Source organism: Crocodylus porosus, unplaced genomic scaffold, assembly GCF_001723895.1.
Source record: "Crocodylus porosus isolate Cpor-Errol unplaced genomic scaffold, CroPor_comp1, whole genome shotgun sequence".
Taxonomy (NCBI): Eukaryota; Metazoa; Chordata; order Crocodylia; family Crocodylidae; genus Crocodylus; species Crocodylus porosus.
Window position 1 is genome coordinate 19,678,093 of NW_017728909.1, and position 11,340 is coordinate 19,689,432.

The 11,340-nt window shown below is 57.0% G+C and overlaps 1 protein-coding gene across 1 annotated transcript in view; it reads right to left on the reverse strand.

The window, feature by feature from the left end:
* The window catches only part of NOL6 (nucleolar protein 6), a 51,819-nt gene extending 42,236 nt beyond the window's left edge, over positions 1-9,583 (reverse strand). Inside the window, exons 1-10 of the mRNA XM_019531843.1 lie at positions 9,510-9,583; positions 7,249-7,476; positions 4,615-4,731; positions 4,084-4,263; positions 3,495-3,663; positions 2,522-2,656; positions 1,767-1,930; positions 1,138-1,258; positions 704-762; positions 328-429 (exon numbers count right to left, since the gene is read on the reverse strand). Coding sequence (XP_019387388.1) covers positions 328-429; positions 704-762; positions 1,138-1,258; positions 1,767-1,930; positions 2,522-2,656; positions 3,495-3,663; positions 4,084-4,263; positions 4,615-4,731; positions 7,249-7,476; positions 9,510-9,545 — 1,311 coding nt within the window. The 5' untranslated portion in view covers positions 9,546-9,583. The remainder of the gene's footprint in view (positions 1-327; positions 430-703; positions 763-1,137; positions 1,259-1,766; positions 1,931-2,521; positions 2,657-3,494; positions 3,664-4,083; positions 4,264-4,614; positions 4,732-7,248; positions 7,477-9,509) is intronic.
* Positions 9,584-11,340: the final 1,757 nt, after the last annotated feature.

The following is an 11,340-nucleotide window of genomic DNA, read 5'->3' on the forward strand; positions in this document are numbered from 1 at the left end:
AATATGTCCAACCCCTCCAGAAGCTCCCTAACTAAATCCTCGCTAACCCGTGGCCCAGGTGTGCCTCCCCCAGGGCCCAAGGGGGGCCCAGCAGGGAGGTGGCTGTTCTGATTTCTACAGCAATGAACAGAGGAGGGCATCTGAGGGCAGGGAGGAGCCAGCTCCTTGCTCCCTGCTGGGTGGTGCCAGGCAAATCAGTCACTGCACAGGCACAGGGACAGACTGACCAGGACAGAGCTGGTGACAAGAGCCTGCTCCCCGGATGGGGAGTTGGGACAGGGACGCAGAAGTGGCCAGGCCCTTCAGGGACCCCGCCCCTGCCAGTACCTGCTTGTATGTGCTGGCAGTCATGTCTGCGCAGAGATTCACCAGCCCCGAGGGGTCTACGAAGACCACTTCAAAGGCCTGCTGGAAGTCGGTGAGGGTGGGCTGCGAAAGAGAGAGAAAAAAAGAGAATACAGGGTAGCACCAAGGAGCAGTATGAACAGGCTCTGCACTGCCCAGATCTGCTGAGTAACAGCAAAGGGCAAGTGCAGAGTATGGACCAAATGGGCCTCTGGGTAGACAGGCGTTGGTGCCGCTTGGCAGAGGCTAAGGGATGTGCCCATGGGCACACAGGGAGTCACCAGCAGAGTGGACAATGAAAGCCAGGAGCCCATGCTCCATTCAGCCCCCAGACCACTGGGCCGCGTTTGTTCCTTACCAGAGAGCCATCCGTGTCCTTCGAGAGGCTGATTCCCTCAATGCTCAGGTCCGTGGTGGCTGGGGACAGAGGAGAGGATCGGTGCTGTGCTGGGCTAGGCAAAGGGCAGAGAACCTCCTGCGTGAAGGCTTTTAACCTAGTGGCAAGACACCGGCCTGCAGCTGGGCCCTGCAAGGGCCACCACATAAACAAGACTGTGGTGATTCCCCACTCACGCCCAGGGCAGGCCACAGGGATCTAGCTCCCCTTGCCTCTTACCCTCCTCCCAGAGGATGCTGTGCAGGATCTTACAAGCCCAGACTCAGGCCCAGCCTGGGCAGCGCCCACGGCAAAAACAGTGATGCATCTGCCATCCCCTCAGGACTCTCGGCCCTGACCAAACCACACCAAGGGTCCTGCTGAGCTCTCCTCTCACAGAGCACCTGGGCACTCACCCAGGAACTGCAAGGCGTTCCTCAGCACCTGGTAGCCACTCATCATCCTGCTGATCTTGTGCTTCGTCAGTAGGTAGGCAACCAACATGGAGGCCACAAAGCCACTGAAACCCCCCAGGCCCTGTGGAGAGGAGATACAGAGCTGGAGACTGATCCTCATGGCCAGGGCTTTCCTCCTACAGGGGCAAGGCCCACAAGATGCCTGTGAGCACATCAGGAGGCCAAGGACAGGCCCAGGAGCCCCAGGCTGAGCTGGGTCCACAAGGTGAAGGGAGACTGCCCTCCTCATACCCCGGGGACTCCCACAGCATTGCCTGCAGTGATGCTCGACCCTAGGACAGCATATGGCACTCTGTGATCCAAAGGTTTGTGTCACCTCCAATCCCGCTTCCCTGTGGGACCCAGCCCTGCTACAAAGGGTTTGGGATGAAGCCACAGAGCTCCAACTCCCTCACAGAAACGGGAAGGCCAGCCCGACTCAAGGCAGTTGCCTGGGGCAGGGGAGGCCTAATGGCTATCTGGAGAGCAAGACCCTTGAGGCAGCAGGGCCCTGCACACCTAGGCCCAAGCCATCCCCCAGCCAGGGGAAGGCACTAAGCAGAGAGGGCCTGCCCTGGCCGCCAGCCTACCTTGTCCAGCTCCCGCTGGTGCAGCCAGACCTTGAGGAGGGCCACACCGTCCCTCATGCCCGGGAAGTCAGCAGCCGCACCAGAAAGGAAGTGGAGGTGAGACTCCAGCACCGTGTCGCAGAGGAAGGAGTTGTTGTAGTGCGGGGTGGGGGGCTCGGTGGCTCCTGAGGGGGAACAGACCAGCACCACCAGTTAGGAGAGGCTCTGACAGGTGGAAACCAGATGAACCCTCTGCTTCCCCATCCAGCATCAGTGCAGGAGCCAGCTCCTGCACACAGCTGGTGTCACTGAGGAGCCCCATCAGCATCCAAGAGTGCAGCACATGGAAGCCTCCCACCCTCTCAGCCCTGCCACACCCCACCAGGCTGCAGCGTGCACCATGGGGCAGACACTCTCTGGCCACGCAGATGCTTTATACAGCAGCAAGGCACAAAGGCAGGGCAGGAAAGGCATCTCACTAGGGCTGCAGGGGCACAGGCTCAAGTCACATGCCAGGCTTATGCTCAAGGTGCTCCTACTATAAGTGGGTGCCTGGTCATTCAGGCTGGAGGAGTCAAAGGTGGCGGGATGCAACACCACCCACATCGCTGCATGCTGCAGAACCCACCTACCCTTACCACACCGGCCAAGTCCCAAAGCCCTGACCTTTATCCACCCACAAATGCCCACCCCTCAGAGAAACCAGCATGCCCAGGTCTCCTCCCTCAAGCCAGGCCACAGCCTGGAGCCCCCTGTTCCATGCTTTCTGACCCTACCTTCCCCGGGGGCAGCCTGCTCCAGGAACCAGGCCAAGCGGACATTGTTCTTGCTGGGATGGAAGCGGCTGGGCTTGAAGAAGCCTGAGGCAGGGCAGGCATAGAGTCGGACAGTCACCAGCTTCTCGTCTTTGCCTGCAAGCACAAGAAGGTGGAGTAGAGGTGAACACGGGCATCAGCTCAGAGACAGGCAGCATCCCCTTGGCCTTGGATGGGCTTTTTCCACTTCTGGATCTTCCAGGCACCCCTGTGCCACATCCCCTGGGGGCTCCCAGAGCTCCCCATGCCCCCAGCTCAGATCCCCCAACACCCCAAGGCCAGGGCTGCCAACAAAGCAGCTCCTCTCTCAGGTGCCTCTCACAGCTCCACGGCCTCCCTTTGCTCTCCCCGCTGCCAACCCTCATGGCCCTCTGCCTGGCCAAGGGCCTTGTCCTACCATTGCAGGACTCAGCAGCCTCACGGGGAGTACACCCTTGGATTAATACAGCCTCAAGCCAAGAAGGGGCCATTTGCAGCTCAGGGAAATCGCGGGCACTGGAGAGGCAGAGCAGGGAGTCCAGCCAGACCAGGCACATCATGGCTGGGCTCACTGCTCTCCAGCCCTCCACCAGTGCAGCCAAACATCCCCCTATGGAGCTAGAGGGAGTCTGGGAAGTCCGTGACTCCCTTCCCCAGCCCCATCAATGCTCTGCAGAGGGCATGAGCCACTTCCAAAGCCCCTTAGTCTCCCCCACCTCTACCTTTGCTTTTCTAGTCACACAAACTGCACCAGTCAGGCCATGAGGGTGAGACTCAAGGACTGACCCCTAGACCTGTTCTCTGCTAGGGCTGGTATCAGTTTCAGGCCATGGGGGCAGTCCAGGCCAGCCCCACCAGTCCAGGCACTGCTTGGTGCAACAGTTCAACCCACTCTCCAAGCTCTGTAATGCTACAGACCCAGTGAGGAAGCGCAGAGAGGCCCCCAGCTTGGTACCTTGCGGCCGAAGGAGCAGGACGGGCTTGAGGTGGTTGCTGTTCGCGTAGGCAAATTTGATGCTGCCAAAGAGCTGCTTCTTGGCAAGGTGCTGCGCGATGTGAGCCAGGTACAGGGCCCTCTTCCGGTAGTACCGCTGGTTCAGGTGGTCTTTGTCCTGGAAGATCTCCTGAGCAAGAAAGAGCAGCAGAAATAGTTTCCACCCACCGCATGCCTCAAGCCAGAGATGCTGACATGCTGCCAACTTGCAGCCACCTCTGGGGTGAGAAGACCGTAGCCAGCTGAGCAACAGTGAGGTGCACGGCACCACCCCCGATACCACCCAGTTAGGACCATGTGGAGCAGTACAGAGCTGCTCCACTGACTGCTGACTTTAGCAGCTGATTTCAGCTCAAACCCAGGGGTATCAGGGACAGAGAAAGCACCTGGGGGCCACACCTGGCCTGTCAGGAGCTGTTTGCAGCAGATAACCTCAGCCTGTGATGGCACCCGGCCTCAAGGCAAGACACTGGGCAAGAGGTCACAGACTGGGGGATGGTGGCACCGCACCAACCCCATGCATGCTGGGAGCTCGCATGCTCAGGCTCACCCTTGGCATCGTCACAGCCACGTCAACATTGATCTCCGGCTTGATACACGTGCCCAGCAGGTAGCTCCCCACCACCTTCACTGCAGCCGGAGGCAGGAAATGGAACTTCCCCTTCACGCCGAAAGGCACCTGCAGCAACGGGACCCTCACATGCTTGGGGAGCCAAGTCTGGTCAGTGATCTGGGGAAGCGAGAAAGGAGTGAGGGATAACCCAATGCCCCCAGGGCTGCCAGGCTCACCCGGGCACCAGAAGGGCAGCTTCAACCCATCACCCACAAATACAGCCATGGAAGGGAGAGAACAGGGCTCTGAACCATGGGGCTTGAGATCCAGTCCCCGCTTCCTGGATTCCCCGCCTGCACACTCCAGTGCCACTTCAGGGCCTCTTGGGGACAGGCTTACGCACCCCAGGAAGCAGGTTTTCTGCAGGGTGAGCCCTGAGCAGGGTACCCAAAGGGCCAAGCTGCTGACTTGGCCCCTTTACAAGCAGCCACAGTGCTGCCCCCTGCCCCAGCTGTCCCGGGAACCTACGTCCGCCTCAGCGGTCTCAGGGACAGTGCTGAGCAGGGTGTTGATTTCATGGAGGAAGGCGTCAATCCGCTGCTTCTTCTTCTCCTTCAGCCTCACCTCCTTCAGGAGCTCCTCGATCTGCAAGAGAAGGAAGGGCAGGCTGGGCTCACAGCTGCTTTTTATCCACCCCCAGGCAGTAATAGGGGGTAAAGCTCTCTCCTCAAGGATGCAGGGGGAGTAACTCCTGACCCTCTGTCCTCCAACCATCAGCAACTCCCTCCTGACTGGATGCCCAGCTGATATGGCTGTGTAAGACCAACCCCCCCGCCTCCCCCCAGCACCACCACAGACACATGGCATCTTGCACCTCCTCCTGTTGCTGTTGCTCCATCCCGAGCAACACGGACGCCTCCAGACACACCACTGATTCCAAAAGGGAGCCGTAGGCTGGCGTGCCTGGCCATGCCAGGGCCCGGATACACCAAAGGGTTATTTTGGTGTAATCAGCCTTTATGCTGGACTAAGAGGAGCAGACACACAGTGTAGGGCCCTCCACCAAGGTAACCCGAGTCCAGGGCAGCGTTACCTCGTGGTGAAACAGTAAACAAGGCTGGTGCAAGTCTCACCAGCATACACATCGTGCGTCTCCAGCTTATCCCAGAATAATCACTGCTCCCAGGCAATTTACATCAGGGCACAAACCAATGCAAGATACCCCAGTGTAAATGTGTTGCCCGCCCAGACCTGAAACTCGCAGAGAAACAGCCTACGAGTCAAAACTGTTCCTCCAAGGCCAAGCCTCTAGTCATCTCGCCTGACCCCCTGCCAATCTCTTTCACCAAGCTAGCCCTGGCGTTAGGCCTCTTATATTCGTTCTGTAGTTGCTGGTTTTCCATCCAGGCATCCACTGGATGTGAAGTGGAGCCCTCCGACACTATCAACCTGAGCCACTCTCCAGAGGGCCCCCAATTCTACACAAGATGCCCTATTTCTGCTTCTCAAAAGTACATGAAACTTCTCCCCGCACTGACATGGTCTCCTGCCCACAGGTAACTCTTCCATACCCCATAGTACCTGCTATGTTCCCAACAAGTCCAGGGACTCCTGTCCAATTCTTTCCCAACACCCACAAAATGTGGAAACCAGCCCTGATACTACAAGCAGATCCCCAAAGTGGACCTCAGGACCCTGCACAGTCCAAATGGCAGCCCCAGGAAAACCCCACACTCAACCAGAGGCTAAACCAGTGATTCTTAACCAGGAGGCCCTGACACCCTGGTGCCTTGAAATCCTTTTAAGGCTGCTACACAATATTAGCTATGTAAGATGTGCGACCACCTACATGACTCACAAATAAAACCTAGAGATTTCCAAAAGGAATCCAGCTTGTCAAAATCATTCAGCTTGCTACACTTTTTTGCAACAGAAGTGGTGTAGTATTTAGTCAAGAAACAAGCAAAAGCTCAAAGCTAGCCGTTTCCAAGGGGTGCCTTGAGTCTAAAGAGATTAGGAACTACTAGGCTAGAAGCACTGAGCCACCTTAACAGCAGCACTTTCAAGAAAAACATCACCTCTTGGTGCATCCACACCAAGAATACAATGCTCAGTTCTGGTCCCCAGACCTCAAAAAGGGAAGAGAAGAACTAGGGAACGTGCAGAGAAAAGCAACAAGGATGAGTAGTAGTATAGAGGGGCTTGCATAGGAAGAGAGACTCAAGAGGCCAGGCCTGTTCAGTTTAGAAAAGAGACACTTGAGTGGGGGGACATGAAAAGGGTTTGCAAAATGCTAAGGGGTGAGGAGAAAGTCAATATTCTCCCTTGCAACATGAGAACTAGAGGTCACACAAAAAGGAACTAGTCGGTAATAAGTTTAAAACTAACGCAAGGAAGTTGTTTTCCCAGCGTGTCATTAGTGTGGAACTCGTGGCCTCTAGACGTGCGGGGAGCTGACAGTTTAGCCACATTTAAAAAGGGACTGGACACATTCTTGGAGGAAAAGGGCATCGGTTGCTATGGAGTGTGGCAGTGACAGGCATGGCTGCTGAATCAGAGCATCCTAGATGTTAAATGCTAGAGGCTGGAAGTGGGAGAGGAACAGGGGAAAAAACCCTAGTTAGACGCCATTCGCTCTCCCTTTCAACATCTGCCGCTGTGTGACACGGGAGACTGGGCAAGATTATGGTCTGACCCGGTAAATGGCAATTCTTGTTTTTATGCCTCACAAAACTGGACCAAGGGTGACTCAGTTGGGCAAAGAATCATCACAGAAACGATGGCTCCAGAAGAGAAAAGAGAGGGGCAGCAGAAAGTATTTCAGAATCCCACCTTCCCCCCACATTTTTCAACCAGCTCTGCTTTCCTAACAACACAGGGAGGATTTGTTGGCCCTGGAGCTATGGACTCAGCAGCCTGCCTCCTCACCCCCTGCGAGGGAGGTCAAGGTTACTGTGCCCATTGCACAGGGGGGCAGAGAGATATCAAAGCTGGGGAAGTCAGGGCAGAGCTGGGAATGGGGCCTTACAGCTCCCAGGGCTGTGACCCCTTCACTCCATCCTGCTGCCTCCCAAACCTCCCAATACGCAGCACAGGCTCCTGCCCGGACACACAGGGCTGACAGTGTAAGCAGAGCACCAGTAAGGTCCCTTGGCCCCTGACCTGCAGGCGAAGGAGGCTGGAATGGAAGAGGTTCTCCGTCTCCTTCAGCTGGCTCAGCTCCTCGTTGGTGGGTGGCTTGTACAGGTCGGCTCGGCTGAGCTTCACTGGCTGCAGGACACCATCTGGAGCAGACACCCTCTTCTTCCCCTGGCGCCTGCCTTTCTTGCTGACGTCCTGATTCTCCTCCTCCTCCACAGCCTCCACATCTCCCCCGGCATTGCTGACCACCTGAGATAACAGAGAAACAGCCTGTGCTGACTACAAGCCTGTGAACAAACCCTACAGGGCGGAAGAGCAAGCCCTGGCAACCACCACTCCCATGCTCACCGGCAGTCAACAAGTTCAAGCTGAGACGTGAGCTGATGGCTTTAGCCCTCTGCATGATTTTACTGGGGATTGGGTTTTGTCACATGCCCTGCTGGGACTTAAACCCAGAGGCTCGTGGCTAGAGGGTCTTGCCCTTCCACTCAAGGTCAGACTTACACTGCATTTGGGGTCAGGAAAGAATTCTACTCCATGGTCAGATTGGTATGGACTGGGGGGGGGGGTCTGCCTTTCTCTCTAGTGGGGGGCATGTCCTTTACTGGGCATCTTGCAAGCATATATGAACACCCTTGGCAGCAACAGGATGGTGGCCGCCGCAGTCCCCCTGCTTTCCCTGCGGCAGGTTCGGGTGTGATGTCTGGGACTGTGTCAGAGTTGACTGTGTTGCTTTGCTAAGAGCTTGGACAGCAGATGTGTCTGGACTGGTTTGGCCAGGAATAATCCTACCCCAGGCAGGAGGCTGCACTAGATGTGACCTCTGGAGGTCCCTTCCAGCCCAACTTCACTAGGACTTTACCCACCACCAGAGCTGGCCCACACTGGACCCCTTCATAGCCATCTCAACAGAACAGGCAAGGACCAAGGAGCCCTAGTGAGAGGACCGACACGCAGTACATGCAGGGTCAGGAACTGGCACTGCCACACAAATGCAATCATGAATGGCTTAGAGAACACCACCAGAGATCTGCGATTCATCAGCTCCCACAGACCAAGAACCTGGGGCCTGGTAAGGGAATGACAGGGAGCAGGTTTGGAGCACAGGAGAGAAAGGCTTTTAATACGGACTCCCACAGCAGTCTTGCAAGCACACCAAGGACATACGGGTTGGATGAATGGACTGCGAAGTGGAGAGAAAGCTGGCTGGATAGCTGGGCTCAGATGGTACTGTGAGCCTCCCCAGTTCTGAACAGAGGAGAGGAATCACTGCCCTCAATCTACTGGCAATGCTCCTACCAATGCAGCCCAGGATGCCAGGAGCCTTCTGGGCAACAAGGGCACACTGCTGGCTCCTGTTCAGCTTCTTATTCCCTGTCCCCCAGGTCCTCTTCTGCAGAGCTGCTGCCCAGCCAGTCCCCCTCATCCTGTCCCGGTGCAGGGGCTCGCTCCCTCCTAAGTGCAGGACTTTGCACTTGTCCTTGTTGAACTCCATGAGATTCCCTTTGGTCCAATCCTCCAATCTATACATGCAAGTGCACGCGCTTGTGCATGCACATCTGCGTGCTAGTACATTTGCACGGGTGATCGTGTGCACGTGTCTGTACGCATGGGGGAACGCATGTTTGTAGATGTACATGAGTGACTGCATTAACATGTGCATATGTGTGCACAAACAGCAACTGCATGTACCCACCTGCATGCATGGGTGAGTACATTTCCACATTTATGTGTATACATGTCTGTGTTCTTGCGTGTGTACAAAGCAACTGCACTTACATACCCAGACATATCCATGTTCTTATGTGTATACACATCTGTGCACGTGACTGAATGCCCATCCATATGCTTGTGCACGTATGTGGGCAATTGTGTGTACACGTCTGTCTGCATGAGTGAGTGCAGGTCCATGCACTTGGACACTTGGATGTGTACATGCAACTGCACATGTGCATAAGTGCTTACATGTCTATGTGCATGGGTGAGCACACGTCCGTGTGGCTGTGGACACCCGCGTCCTTGCACACGTGTGACTGCACAACGCCGGGCATATGCACGTGCAGTACAGATCACGCGTGCGCGCGCACGGCAACGGATGCACACCTGCGTGCCCGGGGGTGAGCACGTGCACCGGCCCGTCTGTGTGCAGCTTGGGTACACACGCGTGTGCGCGGGGAGTGCGTGCCCGTAGGCACCCCCATCCCTACACGTATGCACGGGGCCGTTATCCCGCGCTAGACCCCCGCCCCGCCCGAGACCCGGCCCCCACAACCCTCCGGTACCTGCTCGCTGCGCCCCGCGCCCCGCGCCGCCTCCATCCCGGCCCCACGTGCGCCTCAGCCGCCCCTGCTGCCGCCAGCGCCCGCCACCGCCACCGCTTCCGATTGGCCGAGGCGCTAATCCTCCGCTCCCATTGGTCCATCGAGCCTGTGAGGGCTCTCACGGCCCGCCCACTGAGCAAGTTTGCCTGAGAGGTCGCAGGAAGCCTTTCGATTTCCGGCGGATTTTTGCAACGCTTTTACGCCGTCGGCAACTGCCCTCCCCCCCCCGCCCGCCGTTCCCTAGCACCTTGTATCGTGGCTGCTGCTCCTTCCTCTGTCTGGGGGGGGCGCCCTGGGGCCAGCGCATCGCAGACCCTTGCCTCAGTTTCCCTGGAGCCCCTCCTCCCAAGGCAGCGTGGCCCCAGCATCACTCAGGGGTGCTTGTAACTATGGCAATAGGCCCAGGAGGTAGGGGCCCAGCCCGGAAGTGCTTGTAACCATGGCAACTGGCCCAGGAGGCAGGGACCCAGCACAGAGTTGCTTGTAACCATGGCAATAGGCAGAGCCCCAGCCCAGAAGTGCTTGTAACCATGGCAATGGACCCAGGAGGCAGGGCCCCAGCCCAGAGGTGCCTGTAACCATGGCAACAGTCAGAGGGATGGGAGCTGCCCCCCTGCCCCTCCCAGTTGCCCCGCCTTGGGGGGGTGCTCAGGTGTCCTACCTGGTCCAGCCCTATCCCAGCTCCGTCTCCTGCCCAGTCCCGCGGGGACGGGAAGGGAGAGGGACCGGGTCTGACCGGGGTTGTGTCCCCGTTGTTCCCCTCTCACTCGCAGCCTCCAGCATTTAGGATCTAGGACGCTCCGACGCACAGGCCGTGCCCCTTGCTGCCCTGCTCCTTTCCTCCAGGGACGTGTCCAACCCCGCGGGGAATCTGGCTGAACTCTCCGCCCCCGCCGCAGCGGGTGGGCAGGAATCCCACCCTTGGCCGACGCGCCGGATTCAAAAGGACATCCTTTTTCGGTTTAAACTCGCAGCCTGTTTGCTTCACATCCCCGCTCTTTTCTAAGCAGAACAGGCCTGGCCTCTCAAGTCTCCGGTGGAAGTCCCCCCCTGCAGCTCGTCATCCTCGCCGCCCCGCTCTGGACCTTCTCTAGGCTGGGAAGTGCCAGTTTCACTCGCTTTAAACTAAACCTCGGATGACAACCCAGATGGCTCTTTTTTTTTTATAGACCATGCCTGGATCCGCTGATTCTTTTTTAACCCTTGTGAGATATGGGCGTCCCCGTGGAGTTGCTGGGCGTTTCGGGTTGATGATGCACTCGCCCTGCAAACCTGTTTGCTTGCTGCCAGCACTTGTCACATAAGACCATTAGGATCCAATTACCTAGAATTTGACTCCGGTGTCTCTTAGTCATGAAATCAGGCCGGCCAGGCTTTTAATAGGCCTCCGCATCATTTCCAGGGGATTTTTGAGGGAGAAGAGTATTTATTACATGGACTAACAAATGTATTGGACTCAGATGTTCAATCCAGCATACGCTGTGGTCATTAATGGAGTGTTTGTGTTCAGGGGTTTAGCTAGAGTTCAGGTTTGGTGTTAATGGGCATCGAGTAGGGAAGGGTGCCAAGCTCTCACGGGCTGGCCCGGTGATAAGGTGTGATCTTGCAAGAAGACCTGCAGTTGGCAAGGCAGCTACTGTTCTGGGCAATATCTGGCCTGGGTCTGGAACATATGCCCTTTCCATTTTGGGATTTCAACGGGGGCAGAAGCCATAATAGCATGTGTGATGCTGGCACCTGAAATCCAGGTATTCCCTCCCCACCGCCTCCCACTACCTGAAAGTATGCAAAG